The sequence below is a fragment of the Crinia signifera genome, chromosome 19 (genome assembly GCF_055691185.1).
Source record: "Crinia signifera chromosome 19, ASM5569118v1, whole genome shotgun sequence".
NCBI classification, from domain to species: Eukaryota; Metazoa; Chordata; class Amphibia; order Anura; family Myobatrachidae; genus Crinia; species Crinia signifera.
This window is the reverse complement of record NC_139226.1, coordinates 105,119,805-105,143,075: the sequence shown is the minus strand read 5'-3', so window position 1 is coordinate 105,143,075 and position 23,271 is coordinate 105,119,805. Positions and strand designations below refer to the sequence as shown.

At 43.5% G+C, this 23,271-nt stretch overlaps 1 protein-coding gene across 3 annotated transcripts in view; it reads right to left on the bottom strand.

Moving 5' to 3' along the window:
• PRDM2 (PR/SET domain 2) overlaps positions 1-23,271 on the bottom strand; it is a 95,706-nt gene that overhangs the window by 45,869 nt on the left and 26,566 nt on the right. For 2 of the 3 annotated variants that reach the window (XM_083163073.1, XM_083163074.1), the window contains exons 3-5: positions 22,160-22,277; positions 17,587-17,690; positions 6,215-6,367 (exon numbers count right to left, since the gene is read on the bottom strand). In XM_083163073.1, the coding sequence (XP_083019199.1) occupies positions 6,215-6,367; positions 17,587-17,690; positions 22,160-22,277 (375 nt within the window). Of the gene's footprint in view, positions 1-6,214; positions 6,368-8,124; positions 8,234-17,586; positions 17,691-22,159; positions 22,278-23,271 lie in introns of those variants that run through there. The other variant, XM_083163075.1, reaches the window with a different exon arrangement.

Here is a 23,271-nt window from a genome sequence, read left to right as displayed (position 1 = left end):
ACAATTAGATGCCAGAGAGAAAAATAAGATAATAGTGTTGCGTCCCGCTGAATAATGTGTAACACCATTTAAACTTGTTATTGGGTAACCCGCTATATTACAAAAAGGTATAACATAATAACAAGTAAAACAAAATGATCTTTGCATTTAGTGATTTGTGATGACAAAGATTGAAGTTTTATTTAATTTCTGACAAGCATAACAATAAAAAAAAAAAACTAAAAATAAAAAACAGAAAAAAAAAATCCCCCACCAAAAAGATAAAAAGTTTGTGAATGCAATGGTAAATGTTAACAGTTGCTGTAAATGACACCAAAAATGTTTAAGAACTCAGGTCGACCTTTTCATTTTGACCATGTTGACCTTTTGGTGTTGATCCATGGACTGTATCTAGACACTGGCCAACTAATACCCCTTTCAGATCGCACCTAATTACAGAGTTGATGCCGGTTGGACCCGGTAATAGGTGCGATCTGAAAGGGCTTACTGGGTCCAGCAACCCGGCATCTCGAACCAATAAAAAAGAAGGGTTCTTACCGGGCTGCTGGGCAGTGTGAACGGGTTAACTGGGTGGCGCAACTTGGATTCCGTTCACACTGATGGAGGAGGCAGTGCTTGGATCAGCGTCTGCTCCAAGCACTTCCTCCTCTCCCACCCCCGCATGACATCAGCGACACAGCAATATTACCAGGTCGCTGAAGGGGTCTGAATAGAGCAAAATGCAGGGTTACATCGAGATTGAGCCATTTCAAAGTCCCGGCGCAATTCTACACTTTGCGATGTGAAAGTGGTATAATGGTCCACACCTGTCCAAGTTTCAGTGATACACCTGAGACTGCAGTTCTCTGTGTCTGCTATGGCCTGGGAAAGCTATGCCTACACTTGTTGGCAGTATTGGCCATGCCAGTCTAAACAAAGGTTAGTTACTCCCAGTGACGTATCTAGAATAGGTGCACCCAGATTAATTAAAGTCCAAACAGCAACCGCTGTAATTCCAGGAAAATAGCAAGAAAAAATACCCCTGTGCTATATTTCCAAAGAAATCACTGGCAATATGGTGCATGTGAAGACAGCAAAAACCATGGCATGGTGACAGCCTTTGCCAACTTCTGCACCGGTGCCATATTTATGGGGGGCAGATCGACCAAGCAAATAACTTGTACATGGACCCACCCCTCACTCCCCCCTGGGCAATGAGGGAAGATGTCTGCTGTCAGGGACAGCAGACATCGTCCCTCTGTCACCGCGTCTCTAGACGCGGTGACACTTTGAAGTCATGACGTACATTTACGTCATGTGTCGGGAAGTACATCCCGACCATGACGTAAATGTACGTCAAATGTCGGGAAGGGGTTAATTAGCCTCTCCTCCTATTGGCAGTGTGTTGTCTATTGATCTCAAGCTGCAGACAGAAGGAAGGATTTCCTCCACTGGCTGCTACAGATGCCGGTGGGATGACGACTCCTCACTCCTGGCTACAGAGGGTGATGATCATCTGCTGGTTAACCTTTGGAACTCCACCCATGGCTGAAGGTTAGTTTTGGGTGCAGTTAGACTTTAATACTGTAGTATTGTATTTCTTGTGTCTTTCACAAATAGCAAGCAGTTCCCCATACCTCCCAACTTCTGTGTTGGGGAAATAGGGACACTCGCCCGAAAAGGGGGCGGGGCGTATGCAAATGAGCTTATGCTAATTAGCCGTAACCTAATTTTCATACGAGAATAGACGCTGTGCGCATGCGCACAGCGTCTATTCTATTAGATTGGGGGGTCTCCCAACTGCCACCCCCCGCAGCGGGACAATGCCTGCCGCGGGTGGGACAGCGGGACAGGACCCGAAAATCGGGACTGTCCCGCTGTAATCGTGACAGTTGGGAGGTATGGTACCCCAAAGCTTATAGTGACAAAGGCCCTTATTCAGATCTGATCACAGTACAAATTTGTTCTCAAAATGGGCAAAACCATGTGCACTGCAGGTGGGGCAAATGTAACATGTGTAAAGAGAGTTAGATTTGTGTGAGTTATTTTGTTTCTGTGCAGGGTAAATACTGGCTGCATTATTTTTACACTGCAATTTAGATTTCAGTTTCAACACAACCCACCCAAATGTAACTCTCTCTGCACATGTTACATCTGCCCTACCTGCGTTGCCCATGGTTTTGCCCATTCTGAGAACAAATTTGTACTGCGATCAGATCTGAATAAGGGCCAAAGACACAACCTATAAAAGCTGCTGGTATGGAAAGGACGAGGGGAGCTCAAGAGTAGCAAACTAGAATTTGTTCAGTTACTTCCCTTACCATCTATTGCTAGTTATTGCTCATATCATGTGCAAATTACAGACTCTTCCTATTCTAGAGTGTAGAAAGTAGGACCACAAACTGCATCAGGCACAGTGCTGTAGCATTATGGTTGGATATAGATCCCATGCAGTAGATGTTTCAGCTGACGGGACATACCATATAAGCCAGGAGGGCAGGGGGAGTAAGAAAGTTTCCAACGGACACTCAGAGTTGTACCCTCGTATGCTCACTTTGCTCGCCACGTTTTTCTAGAAGGAATAGATGGTGACGTGGATAGTCAAATTAGTGTTCCACCGACCTTGCTGCTGTCACTGGTCACATGGTATGTTCCATCATGTCATGTGGTCCTAAGGTACATCCACAGCCTGGAAACTAGCTGCTACCATAGCATTATGGTGTCAATGCGAGAGACCCCTATATAGCACCCAGGAGCTTTCTTACATCAATCAGCTTCTGCTGTCAAACACGGCCAGGAATTATCTTTTATGTATATAACCCATTTTTGTGTTTATTAAAAACCAATTGTTTTTAAGTACAGGTCGGGTCTCCCTTATCAGTGTATTCCAAAAACCGAATTCCGAAAACCGTGGCTTTTCAGAATATTTTGGGTCTTTTTTGCCCCCCCCCCCCTTTTTTCATACTTACCTCATCCCCCGATGTCCACGGTGGCCTACGGGATCCTCTTCAGCGGCATCTCCGTCCCAGGTGTGCATTGTGCGAGTGCGCAGTCATGCCGGTGACAGAGAACACTGGCCCTGACAGATCGCTCAGCGGCACATCGTTGTGCAGCGCTGTGTGCCAAGTGATCTGAGGATTCTGAGCGTTCTCAGATTGCGCATTTCCCTGGGTGTAGGCCCCATTCCATTCAAGTTCTATTCCAGGTCTCTTCACTAGAAGCTCAGCACTGTATGCTGATTGTGCAAAGATTTCTAGTTGTCCAGTCAAAACAGTATGAATAAATAATCCTATGTGCGCAAACAGGTGCCGCTATGTCCACAAACTGCTGCAACTAACTACAATGTAGAATATAAATAAACAAAATGTAATCATGTTGCACTGAAGGTATAACAAAGCTTCACAAATAAATCACACAATAGTCATATCTATAGGATATAGTTTATTGACAATGACTTTAAGAAAAACCAAATGTAATTATTTAAAATGAAACAAAAACACAATGGGTGGTATTCAATTGCTTTTCACCAGCATTTCAGCTTACTATCCCCGGGGGCGGTGAGCTGAAATGTGCCGCAAAACCTGACCATAATGAGCGCGATATGCACACAAAAAGAAAACAATTATATATAGCCCTACGATCTCCTGTCATTTTAGACAATTGAATATCACCCAATGGGCCTTATTCTGGTTCACTCGCAGAGGCAAATTCCTTCTCAAATGGACAAAACCAGGTGCACTGCAGGTGGGGCAGATGTAAAATGCGCAGAGAGAATTAGATTTGGGTGGGGTTTTACTTCAAAGTGAGATCTATATTGCAGTGTAAAAATAAAGCAATGCTCAATAGACTTAAAATGTAGGTAGAAGGGGCTGATAAATCTGGTGCTGGTTCCAGACTTGGGGTGTTATCTCCCAGGGTATGTTTGCACAGGATATATTTACCCTGGGAGATAACACCCCAAGTCTGGAACCAGCACCAGATTTATCAGCCCCTTCTACCTACATTTTAAGTCTATTGAGCACCTACTCTTTAAATTTCTTTTGCACTTGTCATGTATGTGTATGTTGTATGTATAATATTTTACCATCTTTTTGATTTCGCAACTACAGTAGGGAATTCCTGAATCCAAATTGCTATTAAAGATTAATAGGATTCCCCACTTTTTAAAAAATTAAATTGGAACAAACTCCTAAGATAATTACAAAAATTGTATCCTCTTTGGTGTGCATCCGCCACAACTACTCCTTCCTCTTTTTCTTTGACTATACAAACCTAGTTGACAGGATAGCACCCCCGCTATAAACCAATATAAAATAGCGGAACCAACCCCACGAATTAGGTTTTACCCACTTGTGTGCAGATCTCACCCAATCCTCTTTCTAATGCTTGTGTTGGCCTTTTGAAGTAAGCCATGTCGAACTACGGCCTGTTGACCAATAGTTGACATTCTTATAGTCGACCCTATGACCCATACCCATTTTCATTTGGTGGCCAAGAATAAGTTGAAGTTGCCAAGGGAACTCATCATTTATTGATAGGAACTAAATAATACTTTGAAAGCAGGAATATGCAATAGAATCTGTGCTATGTATTACTAGCTCACTATCTGAGGAAGCCGCCGAGTCCCTAAGGACTGGGGGAAACGCGTCATCTGAATACATTTTTTCTGCTGAGCGACCAACCTCTCTTGTGACACCTGGAGATACCCTTTATACCTGCAAGGAGTTTCCAAGAACCTTGTCATACCAGACTGCTGCTCATTTAACCACACACCAGAAACCTAAAGCTGGGCAGTACAGACGGTGTAATGGTTAGTATTACTGCCTCATGGGTTTGATCCCCACCATGGCTCTAACTGTGCGGAGTTTGTATATTCTCCCCGTGCTTGCGTGGGTTTACTCCGGGTACTCCCGTTTCCTCCCACAATCCAAAAATATACAGATAGGTTAATTGGCTTCCAACAAAATTAACCCTAGAATGTCTGTGTGCATGTACATGTGGTAGGGAATATAGAGTGTAAGCTCCACTGGGGCAGGGACTGATGTGAATGTTCAAATATTCTCTGTTCAGCGCTGCGGAATCTGTGTGCGCTATATAAATAACTGTGTCTGGGAGCTTGCAACACTGGACTATTGCCAATACAGCTACAAGGAAGGAAGCACATGCGATTTACAAAGCAGGTATAGGGAGGACTCTCCTTTTTTAATTTTTTAACCCATTGTGTCTGGCCAGACAAGGAAATTAAGAGGACATACCTCCATTTCCCACAGAGTGGACATAGCTACCAATTATACACCCCCCCCCCCCCTCAACAGAAGTGTAGATGCTTTGGGACATAACTAACTCCTTTATATCACACGCACGTGCGTCCCAGTCTCTGCGGGTCCCTGCCCATCTCCGTTTCAGGGATACGGGCAGGGTTAGGGGGGACGGTGGGGTGGCGAGGGACACCGGGGGAGGCGGCAGGGACCCGGGACTAGATCCGTCGCCACGGGGCGCACGAGCGTCTAGTGCACGCGTGCCCCTGGCGGGAGCCGGACGCTTGCGATAGAATCGCCAGCCCCTGCAAACATTAGACAAGCTCCATTTGTAGATCTATTATTTATTTGTATTATTTGTATTTTATATATATTTTCCATACCACTGCCCAGTGTAATTTTTATAGTACTAAGGTATATAATTATAAATATTTTTCATTTTTATATATACATTGTTTCCAGCGCATTCTATACATATCTCTTTCTTGTTATGTATTACTAGAAAATAGATTGTAAAGTTGGACAACAAGTCAAGTATAACAGAGTAATGTAGTAGCCCGTCTAGATTCTTCACATTACTAATGTGTGAATCATGGCACAAGTTATCCAGCTGGCTCTACTTCCCAGAAAACGTTGTCAAAATGAAGACCGAGCATAGTTTTATAGTTAATATGGTTTTGGGGGAACAAACCGAGAGGTGGAATCTCACTGCCATTAGAAAAAGTGCAAATAGAACTTATAAAGTTAGAACAGAATACATTCAATCTTGTGTTTATAACCTGAAACTAAAAGGCGCCCATACACTAGTTCGATTTGGTCTGATTTCACCCAATCCCGACAGATCGGGCCGAGAAATCGTCCCAAATCGGATGCGTTTGACGTCCCCCTCGGGTCCAATGTGCGATCCCCTGTTCTAGATCACAAACCAACATCTCCACATAAACAGTAAATAAATACATAACATGCTTGCAACATACCTTTAATGTTTTGTAGTATATAGCCCTGTTGATCTCTAGAGGGCAGAGATTCTGTTCCTTTGCCGAACGAGCCCAGTTTACGTAACGCAACCAGTTCGCTTTCTGTGGATCTGTGGCATCAACGCACATCCAGCCCAGATTTGGGTAATACACCTAAAACACAACAGTCAACAGTTCAGCCATGACAGTGACACACGACACTATATGCCGGTTTTTGGACTACGCAAGATTTCAAGAGCTGGTGGTAACATTTAGCATGAATTTAAGAATTGCGCGGATGGCAGCTTTAATGTGGCACAAGCACACAATACATACCCAAAAGTAATCTTTAAAAAAAAAAAAAAAAAAGTTACAAGCAATGTAATAAAGAAAAATGCATTAGCGTGCTGCACATTTTTCTTTTTTAGTTCATGGAAGAGTGGAGTGACCCTCGTTTTGTGCGGTGGCAATCTATTCACAGATTATACGGAACCCTCAAAAATTGTGACCGCAAACCTACTACCCCAGTGGTTCCCAAAATTACTTGAATCATGGTGCCCTAGAGCAGTGGTAGCCAACTCCGGTCCTCGAGAGCTACCAACAGTTCACAGTTTCCAGACCACTTAGCTGCTGTACAGGTGCACTCATTACTCACTAACACATTTTTAAAGATCCACAGGTGGAGCAAATTACTTCACTTGTGATTCTATGAGGAGATCTGGAAAACATTAACTGTTGGTAGCTCTCGGGGACTGGAGTTGGCTACCCCAGCCCTAGAGTATCAAATGTTTTTCCATAGTACCCCTAGCTGAAAAGATTCTTACACCCCTTTCAGAAATACGACCTGGAATTTACCCAGCATTTAGTCATTTTGCCGGGAGCATCCTGACCCCATTTCACACAGAAAATGGACCCGTATTATTCAACAAAATTACCGTGTAGAACTGCTTCACCCGGTAATTGGGTTTTCTGTGAGAGGGGTATTATTGAGTTGCGCCTATTACATGGACCATTCATAATTTGAATTGGTCCTGGACTACCAACCCAGGGCACCCCTGTAAGTGCCACAGCACCCAGTTTAGGATCCACTGCCCTACCCTCTTTGCATTAATATAGAAATCTTTATCCTGATGGTATAAAATTACCCATGGGCCCTGCTAGTAGGATTAGTTTATCAGGCAACCGCTAAAAGCCATTGTCTTATATGGGAGAACATTAGACATTATAGGTATTAAGGTGCCCACAGACACATCAATTATCGAATGCGTTTTGTACTTTTTAAGCACAAATTGCATCTTATGTACAATTATTGGATGGTGTTTATGGGCTTGTGCGATGCGATAAGCCCGATATTGTATGTCTAAAAAAGTACGTGCTGCACGTACTTTTTAGACTACATCTGAAATGTAACATTACAAACATGGGTTCATCACATGCATCCAAGTGCACATCTCATAGCAAGCTGGAAGAAAAATTGTATAGAACCATTGTACAGTCAAAAACGCATAGCACAGTACAATTGTAGCGTCTGTGGGCACCTTAACATTTGGTGGCTGCACTTGAGAACAGGCATTTGTAAACTCTCAACTGTCATTTTTCAAACATATGACAGCAAGGAGCTGAACATACAGCAACAGCACCATTTATCATACGCAATGAGTTTTCACATTGGCATGTTGCTTCCATTTTGACGGCCAATTTGAAAAGCCTTACTTTATATTAGCATATATTCCAAAGACGCAATAATGATACACATGGTCTACAATCCCGAATCACCCCCATAGTGTTGTTTTGGAAATACTCAAGGAAAAAAAATCCTTGTATGGAATAATTATTACAAGTTATCTGAGAGAGACTTGTACATAAGCAAGCGATGCAGCCAGGCAATGAGTGAAGGCAGCAATACTGGAGTGTAAGGACAGGGATATTACCAGCGGGTAGAGGAAGATAAGGATTCCTCCTTACAGAGCTCTAGTTAGGCCAAACCTGGAGAACTGCGTGCAGTTGTGTAGACCACATCTCCAGAGTGGGATTTACAAACTAGAAAAAGAAAGAAGAGCTTGGTCCAAAAAAAAAAAAAAACCCTTATCAAGATTCATCCATACCTTAACTGAACAATTCAACAGCCATAGGAAGGGCTAGGTAGCTGCACCTACTACATTGAGGATAGCCAAACGTGATCTACACCAGGGGTCGCCAAATCTGTCCTCAAGATCTACCAACAGTTCATGTTCCTCAGGTAACCTGCGGATCTATAGTAGGAATGAATGCAGCAGGTTTGAACATGTGAGTTAGTAATGACTACAGCTGTGCACCAGATAGGTGATTGGGAAACCGTGGACCGTTGGTAGATCTCGAGGACCGGTTTGGCCACCTCTGGTCTAGTTATTAAAACAAACAATCTAACTCCATGTAAAATATAGTGCACATTTTTTTTTTATAGGAATATGAAAATCGACATACAGATCAGAAACCCTCACTCTGTACAATAAGTTGGACAGGAAGACTTGCATATAAATTATAGCAGTGATATGCCTGTGGACCAGTGCAGGAATAAGTTTTCCTACTGCGACACTAGATTATTGAAGTGCCATAAAAGTGGTGGATGTTGTGGTGGTCTTCAGGCTTGCCCCCAACTTGGGACTTGTAACATAAAGAGTGACAGATACGCACTGCATCTTTGCAGTGACACACTGCTTCTTTGAAGGCCCATCCTCTTCCCTGCCTCGGGTGTCCCCCTCTGCTGTGGCAATTCTAGCACAGTGTGGTCTGTATTTCCGAACACATATGCAGACCACACTGTGCCAAATTCACCACGGAAGATAGCGACTGCACTGGTTTTGAAAGGGGATACGGTCATCCGGTCTACACCAACTAGGTCGGCAAGCATTGGGTCAGCACCACTAGGTCGACAGGCAGCAAGGTTGACATGGGTTTAGATAGACATTGGTCAAGGTCAACAGGTCATTAGGGCGACACAAGCATTAGGTGAACATGGGCTAGGTCAACAGGCAAAAGGTCGACGTGGGGTTTTTCACAGTTTTTTGAGCCGACAGGCAGTATTTCATGCCCTACCATCCACTAGGGCAGGGCTGGGCAACACCGGCCCTCCAGATGTTGATGAACTACACATCACAGCATGCCTTGCATCAGTTTCAGCATGGCCACATAGCAAAACTAATGCAAAGCATCCTGGGATGTGTAGTTCATTAACATCTGGAGGGCCGGTGTTGCCCAGCCCTGTACTAGGGCGTGGTGGGAGAATAAAATAGTGTGCCCAGCATAGCAAGGCACCAAGCCCGAGACGGTGCATTTCAAACTCTGTCTCATGTCAACTGTGTCAATATTCGGGTCAAAAAACAGTGAAAAAACCCATGTCGACCTTTTGACTGTCGACCTTGCCCATGTCAACCTAATGCTTGTGTCAACCTAATGCTTGTGTCGACCTAGACCCCGTTTGACCCAATGCTTGTCGACCTAGTTGGTGTAGACCTAACAACGCAAACCCTCTGAAAGATGCAGGGTGATAGAATGAACACAAGCTAATACAGTATAATAAATCCACTGTAAGAAACCTTTTGTGCAGGGAATACATCTGGTGGTAAGTGGCGCTCATCACCACAGAATAAAGGGAATATTTATTTTAAAGTGGTAGATTTATTTTTCTTTAATTATATGTTGTACTGTACATGGCTGCACATTTTATGATTAAATGGGAGAACACAGAGGATGGAACAGATACCTTCACATACACATCAGTGCATTACAGTTCATAAGAGGAGAATATTTCTGTGCAAGAGGTAAAGAACTGAATAAGGTGTTTTACTGCAAAGCAGCTGTCAGCATTTAGCAACTCTAGGCTGCCAAAGTTCTCCCCAGGGCCACCTGCTGGTCTAATGCAACTACAAGCCATTGCCCCTGTAGCCACCATCGCAAGAGCCTTAACACAGGCTGTGAATATCACGACTGTCCAAATGGACACCGTCAAAGCCGTATATTCAATTGATGTTGAAACTGCCGTCTTGCTGAAAACTGCTGTCTTGCTGAAAAATACATCAGTTTTTGACATGAATAGATTGGAAGGGGTTCCGATCTATTTAATGCTAGCTGGTTTTTTTTCCAGCAGATCGAAATGTTCGATCTGCCGAAAACCAGGTGGATTGATGGAATAGCCGCTAATCCACCTGCTTTTGACGGAAAAGCATAGCCAAAACTGAAAGGTGTTGCCCAGGTCTCCAGCAATCTCAATCCGAAATGAAAACATGCCGGAATGAGGCAGGGAGGACGGCGCCGGGTAAGCAGCAGCAGCTTACACGGCACCGTGCTCCTGTCCGCCGCCCGCACCCTCCTGCCGCACTCACCTGTCCCAGGGTGAGAGCAGCTCAACCGGCCCCATCCCGGCTCCTGCTGCCTCCCAGCGCCGGCCAAGTGAGCATCAATCAGCGGACAAAACCGAAATCTGAATTTGGCTGCTGCATTGAATAATCGATGCCGGATCCATTCTGGCAAAAGAATTTCGGAATGGATCCGGCATCATGCTTTGGGAACAGTGCCTAGCTCACTATTCCATTCTCCCTCCATGCCCTAGTGGATGGTAGGACATGAAATACTACAGAACGGCGGAAATAAATTAAAAAACTCATGTCGACTTCCCCATTGTCGAGCTAATGCTTGTGTCTACCTTCCAAACCTGTCACCCTCAGCCATGTCAACCTATTTCATGTGTCGACATACGCCTTGACCGTATCTTATCTCCCACAGCTCCAGCACATTATAGATGACAGTAGACCAAGTACCTAAAGATAACAGATGCCCTTTGTATACAGCATGGGCTCACACTAGCAAGCAGAAGTTAGAACAGTGGTCTGCTTTGTTTGTGCTTAATGTTTTACCAGCTAAAAATCCATTTTTGGAATATCTGTTTGTGGAAGAGAGCTGCTGATGTTCCAGAAACAGGATATTTGTTTATTCCGTGAATGCATCTGATCTGTGTATAAGGCCCATTATCTGCATCCTCCACTTTAGGAATCTGTAGCAACAGCCTCCAAACACACATATCCCAGTCACTAATTATATTACCATAAAAGATATGAAGCCAGATGACCTTGTGGAATTCAAATCTCTTAGGTGTAGTTAGCCTGACCCAAGCAGTGATCATTCTAGCACCCTGCACCTTTCACAGCCTGTGTAGTACCTCTCTTCTGCCTGGGCGTGTCGCTGTGTGCTTTGGTGCATCTAGTACAGTCTGGCTGTATTGAGATATGATGTGATAGAGACACCATAGCAGAGAGTGACACCCCAGGCAAGAAAGGTGTATGATAATAAAAAAAAAAAAAAAACTTTACTAAAGAGACACAAACATGACCATTAACAGAATCTCATCGCACCGCCGTGTGAAAACAATTCCTGTGGCCTAGCAGACTTACACATTGGTAGGGGAGGCTGCAGAACAGTTCAAAATGCAAATAGGGGAGCCACACCAATTACCATTCCAAACTGGCAGTTGGTGTGGCTCCCCTATTTGAATTTTGGACTGTGCCACCTCTGCAAATTGGTGATTTTAAGGAATCTGAGGCTTTACCCCACCCCCAAACCCAGCCCTTCCAATAGCAGCACCTAAAAATGATGACAATATTAAGCCATAATGTATTGTCTCTGTTTAGGTTGACACAAACTTTGGAGGTGTCAACAACAGCAGAAACAAACTCATCTTCCTACAATCCTCATAAATCTTTTTATTATGTTCAGAAGAGGGATAGTCTTTGCATTTATCCCAAGCAGTGCAACCATCTACCTACATCTGTTGAAAAGCTATAAAGAGAGATATAGATATATTTATATTATATCATTATTAATTTTTATTTTTTTGTCTACTAGCTTTTCTAGTCTGAGTGGTCCCCGGTGGTGCTCCAGGGTAATCGGATGGGTCTTCTTCCGTAGGCGAAGTCGCATAGTGTATGTGCACCCTAAACGTTTTTCAGAAGTTTTAACATGTTTTAGAACAGAGAAGACACCAAATGTGGAGGCCAGACGGTTTAAAGGTCATTTCAAGAATATGAATGCAGAAACGCTAGTATGCGATGTGCACGGGACCTGGCACTGGATCGGGCCCAAATCTCATAGTGTATGGGGGCATTACAACTTCCATGTCCTTCTTTGCTCTAAAATATCTGTATGATATGGTGCCTACTGCAATCACACCAAAACCCATGGAGTACCTCATATTTAGTGACAAACATTGGAAAACAGTAAGTAAAGTAAAGCAAAAAAAAAAGCAATTAATATCTGGACTAAACCACTAAGGGGAGATAATACATTTACAGTATATTTTTTCCTGTGCTGGGTAAATACTGGCTGCTTTTGCATGTAACCCACAAATCGCATGTAACCCACGGAGTTATTTTTGCGATGCGATTTAGATTTCAGTTGAAAAAATTCCTCACCCAAATGTAACTCCCCCCTGCACATGTTACATCTCACATTCCTTATGCTGGTGTGGCTTCATGACCTTCCAAAAGCCATTAATGGACAATGTCATGGGGAATTTATGGATTGCAGGATTTTGGACTCTTCCGCAATCAAAGACAAATCAGGAGTGACCTGCCAGATGCTGCCATCATTTCAGTTTGCTTTAACATATGTTAAGTTACCATTTAACAGGGTAACAGGCTGCCAAAAGATTTTTAAACCAGCTTACATACTAGAGACACCAGAGGAGAAAGAGAATAAAAGTTACCATATTGAAACTAGTTGGAAAAAAAGGTTATCATCATAAGTTGGCACAATCAAATATAGATGGATATAGATGAATAAAAAAAAAGTCAATAAAGGATTTTGTACCATGTGACAACATTCATATGGTGCCATGAAGTGTCCTGCGGGGCAACACAGAGGGTTTAACTTACAAGCTGTAAAGTTGATTGGTGCAAGCCTGATGGGACATGGGATAATCGAGCTACGGTTGGGATGGATCAAGATAAATCCTGCAGGGAAGATGATGGGTTCATGGAGAAGGGTGGTAATTGGCAGAGCGGTACTGGTTTCCTAGAACGGCGCCCAGATTTTCTACGTTCGCAAATGTAGGGAAATCGCATTGCATGGGCCATTTTAGTGCCGTGCGATGCGATTTTTTTAATGTAATTTATTCACTGCTCTGTGTGCCCCAGGGGATCGCATCGCACCTCCCGCAAACTCGCATGCAATCGCATGCGATTTTATAGGGTGTATTCGATGCCATTACATTAGCTATACAATGATATGATTGTATGACATACAATGATGTTTTACGCACCACCCCCCCCCACCCCCCCACTATCCATGCCACCCCGAAGCATGGCAATCGCAGCGAGCCCAGCAAGGGGCGGCGGAACGCGTCCTCCGATGTTTTCATACCCCCACTATCCCCGTCAGCGTGGAGTTGATTTTATATAGTGTGGCGAGCCCCGCGAGGGGACGCGGATAACTTGACATGTATTCTGCGTGCGCTCGCCACACTATATAAAATCAACTCCACACCAACGTGGATAGTGGGGGTATGAAGAAGTCGTAGGACACGTACCACCGCCCCTTGCCATGCTTCGGGGTGGCAAAGTAAAGCAAAAAAAAAAGCAATTAATATCTGGAATAAACCACAAAGGGGAGATAATACAGTTATATTTTTTCCTATACACTATCCCGTCAGCGTGGAGCCACCGAGCCCGAAGTGTGGTGAGCGCACGCAGAATACATGTAAAGTTATCCGCGTCCCCTCGCGGGGCTCACCACACTATAAAATCAACTCCACGCTGACGGGGATAGGAAAAAATGGGCTAAGGGGGGTTATTCTGATTCACTCGGAAAGGCACAATCACTCACTAATGGACAAAACCATATGCAATGCAGGTGGGGCTGATGTAACATGTGCAGAGAGTTACATTTGGGTGTTTTATTGGTTCTGTGCAGAATAAATACTGGCTGCTTTATTTTTACACTGCAATATAGATATCCGTTTGAAGTACACCCCCACCAAAATCAAACTCTCTCTGCACATGTTACATCAGCCCCACCTGCAGTGCACATGGTTTTGTCCATTAGAGAGTGATTGTGCCTTTCCGAGTGAATCAGAATAACCCCCTTAGTGTGGGGGGGAAAAATAATTTTATGACATACAATACTATTCTTGTATACCTAATATTACATGAAAAAATCGCATTGCATGGCACGGCACTACAATGGCCCATGTGATGCGATGCGATTTCCCTACGCAGAATACGCCACTAAGCAAATAGTGGGCGCCGTTCAAGGAAACAAGTACCGGCAGAGCTAAAGGTTTATGGAAATTAGAATGGAGAGCTGAGTAGAGATGAGAAGTTAGGGCTTTGTAATACAGGAGTAGATGTATAAAGCAGTGATAAGGGAGGAGAAGTGATAAAGTGCCTGGTACTTTATCACTGGCCAATCAGCTCCTAGCTGTGCCTTTTTAAACTCAGCCTGGAACTTAATAGTGAGCTAATTGACCGGTGATAAACTACCAGTAACTTTATCTCTTCTCCTCCCTGATCACTGCTTCATACATCTACCCCTAAGAGAGAGGAGTTTGAATTTGATTCTGTGGGGATCAGGGAGCCAATGAAGTGACTGGTACTGGGGGGCAGCAAAAATAGAGCAACGAGCGATGACAAAGAAGGTGGCGGCAGTGTTAGGAGAAGATCCAACAGGGCTTAGGGTGTGAATTTGGAAGGCGGAGAGGAGTGGATTATAGTTATCTAGGCAATATACTGTATATTGATTCATGAAAGAATGAGAATTGTACGGCTTTCAGGGTGAGAGGATCTGTTGGGAGGAGAGGACAAAATCAAGGATGACACTTAGGCTACTTTTATCAATGGAGAGTAATAGTGGGGAAAAGTTGGGACATTGGCAGGGGAAAGATATTGGCTTCTGTATTAGCACTGTTGGGTTGCAGGAAGCACCTGGACATTCATGGGGAGATGGCTGACAGGCAGCAGAGGACGCAGGAGAGGACAGAAGCGGAGAGGTCAGGGGTAGAATAACAAATTTTGGTGACACTGGCATTAAACAGTGATTGAGGGTGGAAGGAGAAAGATGTGGTTTGGAGGGAGAAGAGAAAAGGGACGGGATACGGTCATTTGATCTACAGCAAGTTGGACGACAAGCATTAGGTCGACCCCATTAGGTCACCATGGGGATAGGTCGACATGGTTCTAGGTCGACATGGGTTAAAGTCGACAGGTCGTTAGGTCGAAACAATCATTCCGTCGACATGGTCTAGGTCAACAGTCAATAGGTTGACATGGGTTTTTTGAGCCGACAGGTGGTATTTCATGCCCTACCATCCCCTAGGGTGTGGAGGGAGAATAAAACAATGTGCTGAGCGTAGCGAGGCACTGTGCCCAAAGCATGGCAAGCGAGGGGATGCAGTGCACTTTAACCAGTGTCCATGTCGACTGTCGGCATTCGGCTCAAAAAACAGTCAAAAAACCCATGTCGACCTTTTGACTGTCGACCTAATGCTCTTGTTGACCTAACCCTATGTCGACCAAATGATCCCATTCCAAAGGGTCAGGGTCAGACCCTTAAAGGATATGGACAGGAAGAGAGGCAATGGTATATTATATATATATATATATATATATATATATATATATATATATATATATATATATATATATATATATATACATACATACATACATACATACATATACACACACATACATACACACACACACACACACACACGTACATATAAAAGTTTAAATTCACCACCTAAACAGCACTGCTCAAAGGGTGGTTACTGTATGTTATATTTTGCCCAAACCAATCATGAAATGCTGTGAGGCTAAACCATCCAATAAGGAAGGAATCTAAAACAGAACAAAAACAATATCGGAATTCTATACAAAAAAAAAAGAAAAATAGTTTGTTGTATTTATACATTTTGATTGGTTCACTAAGATACAGTGCCACAAAATATCATTCTCCTGGAATAGAACGGAACTCATCAGGAACATAGCAGAACTCAGCCTTGGGAGAGTCGAAGACAAAACAGAACATTAGACAGCTCATCTACCTGATAAATGCAGAGCGGATTCTAATACCGCTAGGTGAATGCTGTTTGATCTGCAAAGAGACTGAAACACAAGGACAGCTCCTGATTAAGGACAAGAAACCGTGTGAACTTCGTGTCTGCGGGATACGATTGCAAAGCTCTGCCTGAATTAGGGATTCAATTTTATATCAGACATTCATCTGCAAGCGCTTCCACTCTGGATGTTAAAAGTACAAATTACATTTGAGGCATTACCACGACCTTGCGTTAGAAAGATGAATTCCCACTGTGAATTCCTGGAGTTAAATCTGAAAATCAAATGCGGTGTCTGTATGTGTGAGCATTTGATTTTATATATGAAAGATGAGGTAAATGACTTATTTGTCCTCTATGCTACAGACACTGTGCACAAAGGATTTCTACCAGCCTATGGTAGGACAAAGAAAGATGCCGCCGTTCCTGGTTTGGGTTGAGAGGAGAAATACAATGAATTCTTATTCATGAAAGACTTTCCGTGAGTGTCATTTGCGCCATGTTGCTCATTCAATCATGGTGGTCACAAAGAAATATGTGCCCGTTTATCTCCAAATATTAGAAGGAAAACTATAAGAAATATGGGCACTTCTTTTCTAAGGAGGCTACAAAAACAAACAGTATACCTGAGAGGTAAAAACAACAATGAACAGTTCTAAAGAATTACACCGGATATCTTTTTTTGCAGAAAATGTGTCTCATCGCAACACTATGCAACTAGGACGATTACGGTCATACAAGAAGCGCTACGATGTGTAGCACCCGCAGCTCTATTCCATGAGAAGTTCTGCATACACCCTCAGTCGCACACATTTGTATTTTATATCTTTAGCAATGGGCTTCTTTGCTCTCGCTGCCCTGTCAAGGCACCGGCAGCCGGGATTCCGATGTCGGCATACTGACTGTTGGGCTTTAGACTAAATTAATTAGCATTTTATCCTTCTCATGGTGACCACACATTGGGAGTTTAGAGGAAAACACAGTCCCTAGGAACATCATACATTAAATGTACCTGATCTTGGTCTTGATAAGACCAAAGGGTAGATTTCCTAAGACATTGGGTTGTCAACACACATCGATTATCTGAGGCTTTAACCTATAGTTCTAAAATTACAATAGAAGGGTTTAGTGTCTTGGACAATCTTCACCTTAATAAAACTCTACCCAAATGCGGAAGCCTGCTTTGGTGAAAATACTGCTGCAAAAATGTGCCCAGGCTTCCATAGCTTGGTCACACAGAACAAAACACACACACACGGGAACCAAAAGTGTCCTGGATCACAACCTCTATAGCAGAGAGCCGTCTTACCTCCCACATGTAGACATTGTTCTTCACTTGGGAACGCTTCTTCTTCTCACCAACAAAAGGTCCAAATTTTTTTCCTTTAGGGAGAGGTTTTCTGGTCCAGATACCTAAAATGTTGTTAATATTTTTATTATGTTCAGCCTACTATTACAAACATCTTCCTGTGATATAAAATATATATTCAGCGGTCATCAAGTATAAAAAAAATGAGGAGTTCTTGGAAAGGTTGACATTAAACTGGTGTATGTCTGACCGTTACAGCTGGCAATACCAGCCTGTGTATTACTTAGCTAGACAATAATAGATTACTGATTTATTATCCCACGGCAGCAGTTCATTGTTAAATACGGACACGTTTCAAGTTATCTCATAAAAAAAAAACCTGGTACTTGTTTCCTAGCACGGCACCCACGATTTTCAATCGTATGGCATCTTATGCATTGTATCCCAACGCATGCCATGTAGCCGCATGCGATGCGATTTTAAATTGTATAAGCACCCTAATGAGTGTTTTCAATGTTAAATGGCCCCCCGTATACGATTTTTAATTGTATAAGCACCCTAATGGGTGCTTACAATGTTAAATGCACCCCCACTATGAACGCCAACCCGAAGCGTGGCGAGCCCACGAGGGGCGGCGGTACGCGTCCTCCGACCTTTTCCTACCCCCAGTATACACGTCGGCATGGAGTTGATTTTATATAGTGAGCGCAGCGAGCCCGAAGCGTGGCGAGGGGACGTGTATTACTTTACATGTATTCCGCGTCTGCTCGCCTTGCTTCGGGCTCGGTTGCTCGCCACACTATATAAAATCAACTCAACGCCGAAGTGGAAAGTGGGGGCAAGAAAAGGTTAGAGGACGCGTACCGCCGCCCCTCGCGGCCTCGCTGCGCTCGCCACGCTTTTGGCGTTGATACTGGGGGTGGCATGGGGGTGCTTTTAACATTGTAAGCACCCATTACGGTGTTTATACAATTAATAATCTTATAGGGGTGCCATTTAACATTGAAAACACCCATGAGGGTGCTTATACAATTTACGATTTTAAATTGTATAACATCGGGTGCCATCGCATCGCATACCATTGTAAGGCTTATGGTATACGATGCGATGGGCGCCGTGCTAGGAAACAAGTACCAAAAAACTTTTAGGTAAATTATAGTCGTGTTTTATGAGAATACTTTGTGTGTGTGTGTGTGTGTGTAAACAATGTGCAGATGTATCGTTTGCAGTCCTGCCACCTGGGAGGTTCAAGGTCCCCACGAAGAAGTCGCCATAGTGTATGGGCACCTTCAGTTTTGGAGCAAAGCCAATAGATTCTGGATTCTATTAGTTCTAATGGAACCAGAATATTTTCTATGGGAAGAGGTTAAAATTTCTACACTGTCTAAGTAGACAGTCAATAGGTCGACACCAACAAAAGATCTACATGAGTTTTTCACAATAACTTTCCGATTTTGGACTTTTTCATAATTAACCATCCACGTGGACTACCATTCCCAATTGTAGTCCACGTGGATGGTTAAGTGCTGAGCAAAGCGAGGCACAAGGCCAGAAGAGTGACGAACAATGGGAGCCATGCGAGGGTACGCAACAAACTAATTGGGGGTCCACCTTGACAGGTGAAAAACTCATGTCCACATTTTGTTGCATCATTCTTTTGACCATGTCCACATTTTGTCTGTGTAGAACTACTGCATGTTGACCTTTCTCCTGTGTTGATCTACTGCAGCGGTAGCCAACTAAAGTCCTTCAGAGCTACCAACCGTTAACGTTTTCCATGTCTCCTCAGAGAATCACAGGTGAAGTATTTAGCTCCACCTGTGGATCTTTTAAAATGTGTTAGTCAGTAATGAGTGCACCTGTGCACCTGCCGGATGAGCTGGAAAATATAACCTGTTGGTAGCTCTCGAGGACTGGAGTTGGCTACCCCTGATCTGCTGTATGCAGGCCTATTGACTGTCTACCTAGACACTGTTGACCTTCCAATTCACACCAATTTCTATACAAGAGGAATAGAAAAAGATGAGGAGACGAGACAAGATAAAAAATAAACGATAGCGCATTAGAACCTTAGTTCAGCCATGGGACAGGAAAATTGGTGAAATGTATTTAAAAGCTGTTAATAATAACAATTAGCGGATGTGCCCAGTTTCAAGTGGGCGAAGTTGAGCTGGGCGGAGATTCCTACCTCTTTTCACCCCTTTAGGAGTCGAGTTTCAAAAGATCCGGGCTTAGGGGGGAATTCAATCTCATCCGCCATTTCCGCCGGGGGAAATAGCAGTACTCGCCTATTCAATGCTGCCGTTTCCAACAAAACAGATATGACTTGAAAATACATTTTCCAGAAACAGCCGCGGATTGTCCAATGCACAGCCGTTTATTCGGACACGCCCACTTTCAGACACTCGACAGCTGGAACACTGAAGTTAAGGTGCCCATACACTAGTAAGATTTATCTTCAGATCTGGCTGGTTGGAATAAAAACATGGAAATGCTGGAAGTTTTCCAGCATTTCCAAGCAAATAGTCAACTGTCATTTGCTCTCATCCATAACCATGTTTTTGTTCCAACCAGACAGATCTGCAGATAAATCTGCATGTGTTCAGCTGAACGAAAACGGCCGTGGATTCCAACTGTCGGGATGTTCTGACTTTTGGAATCTGGGTTTGAATACCGCCCCTTAGTGGGAGGCTGCAAATAGCAGCCACAGTATCCAGACTACGCAGCAGGTTTGCCACATACCTCCAATACTAAGCCACCAATTAAAACACCAATATTTTTCTTCAAATCTACAGACCAAGACCTTTGGTATATGATGTGCCCTGCTCAGACAATAGCATCATAGAAGTAGGTCACTCATAAAAGTTGTTTCAATGATCTTAATATATAGATAATCATAATTTGATCATACAATCTTCATTGACATGTGGAAAGAGTTCTAACCTCGCCAACACAATCAAATGTCGATAATCAAACTGGACAATAGTCTGTTTCATTTGGAAACCTTTCATCCAAAAGAATAGTAGTGTGTGTTTTGGAATTGAGCTATTGAAATGTAGCCATTCCTAAAATCCTTTCAGTATTGTGCATTGACTGCCAATGTATTTCTGGTCAGTCATACCAGCAAGAAAAGACACAATACGGGGCCTCAGTCAGAGAGTAGGCAATGGCGATAATTATACACCTCAGCTATTATCGACCGACAAAGCTTGCGTCGACATTGCAATGTCAGCAATTTTTGACAATCTGATGTTGACATTGTAATTAGAGCCATTCTGACTGGATACCGGCCCTTATTCAGATCTGATCGCAGTACAAATTTGTTCTCAAAATGGGCAAAATCATGCGCACTGCAGGTGGGGCAGATGTAACATGTGCAGAGAGAGTAAAATTTGGGTGGGGTGTGTTGAAACGGAAATCTAAATTGCAGTGTAAAAATAATGCAGCCAGTATTTACCCTGCACAGAAACAAAATAACTCACACAAATCTCCCTTTCTCTATACATGTTACATCTGCCCCACCTGCAGTGCACATGGTTTTGCCCATTTTGAGAACACATTTTTACTGCGATCAGATCTGAATAAGAGCCACCATCATTAAAGTCTGACTACCGCACATATATCCCTATAAGCCTGAGGCAGAGGGAATGTATACTTTATTCCTTCACATAAATGACAGACCCTCTTACTTGCAAAGACACAGCCATAACAGAAGGCAATGGACAGCAGAAGCTAGAGGGAAGGGCAGCCCGGATTCAGGTCACTTAAGTAAAGTGGTGCTAAGACCATTTAAATACAGCAGAGCCAAATCAGGTCATTTCGTATGATGCCACACGTAATGGGTCATTCAGACAATTACAGTCCTGACATTCAAATCATCTTCAGTTAACAGGGAAATTGTAATAAACCGTATTCAGTCTAATGCCCTGTACGCACGGTGTGATTCTGACGAGCTTTTGGTTCGATTTGGACTATATAGTCAAAATTGAATCAAAACCAAATAGACAACGAACGGTTTTTAGCCACATTTAATGCAGATTCGATCCCGATGTATACATTTACGGCTTACAATACGGTTACTTAGGAAAAAACTGAATGCTCCATTTGCGCAGCATGGTCATCCGTGTAGCTTGGATCTGATGAATCAACACACCGCATTATAATTATTATACACAGACAGGCACTACCAACACATTGGAAGGTCTGTATAGTTATGGTACCCATAGATCTACGATGTGTTGGGGCAATCCCCGCTCCTCCGACGGATCACCGATCGGCACATCCTGCTTGCATATTGGCGCTTCAATTGGGCCAGCGGATTGCGCCCGCTAATGTATGGGCACTTTAAGGCAGAGTACACACAATAATATTTATCTGCAGATCAGATATAGTTATTTAAGCACTGAAACACCTCTTTCAGTAGTTTTAAAAGTTCAGAAACAATCTTTGCCAAAGCAATAAAGAAAGGTTAGAATATTATCAAAATAAATAGATAAATAAAATACAGAAGCACCATGATTGAGAACAGTGGACAGACAGAACCGGGAGTTTCGCACCAGTATAAATTACTTACCCAGTCTCAATTTATCAACAGCAGAGGGAGACAGCGTCACTTCCTCGGGAAGGCCCCTGAGTACATGGTCAGGCACATCAGCCAACGTCTCAGCTGCTTCGGAAGATTTTATTGCATCCTTTAAGACAAAAATAGAGTTACATTATTGTTCATCTTATATTACCAACCCATCTCCCATGCAAAAATGTACAGAAAACAACGGTTTCATTTATGTTATTTTGCTAGATGAGTCTAACAACTGGGAATACTCCAATCACTGAATACTGTCAAAAAGGGGAGATTTATCAAAGCTTGAAGATAAAGCATTAACCAGTCACTTTACAGGCTGTGACTGACAGCTAGGAGCAGATTGGTTGGTACAGTATCGCTCTCCAATCTTAGGGAACGTAGTTGTGGCAGGCATTCTGAACCGACATAAGGGGGTATTCAATCTCGGCCGCTATTTCCGCCAGGGGAAATAGCAGTTTCCGACAGCATTGAGGGCATATTCCAACAAAATGGATTTGACTTGTTTTAAAGTCATATTTCTTTTGCCGGAAACAGCCACAATGTGTGGCAGTTTTCACCGACATGACCTATTTCACACACTCGACAGCTGAAAAATTTAATTCCGACTGTCGAGTTACAAGTGAGCTGAACGAAATCTGCCTGGGATTCCAACTGTAGCTTACGAAGGGGATCCAATGACGTACCTTCGGACAGATGAAACGGCGAAGGCGCAGGTGGGAATCTCAATTTATTTACATACTCTCTCAGATCCACTGGTACCGAACACACAGAACTGACCACTCCTGCACCCACCGCTAAATGAGCTCCCTGTAGCAGGTAAAACTGCCTCTTCACCAGTGGTGTAACTATAGCCCTGCAGCCCCCCCGGTGGCGGGGAGGCGCTGAGGGACTGTGGGCGCAGATCTGCGGGGCTATAGTTACAACTTACCACCTAGCCTTCCCACCCAAAGTGAACTTACACACACCCCTTACCTCTCCGCATGCCGCCGCATTCAGGGTCCCGGCCACAGCGCAGATCTTGTCCTGGCTCCGTCTCCTCTAGCATCCTTATAAATTGTCTGCTGTTAGGGGGCAGCCATTTTGTGATGGTCATTATAGAACTG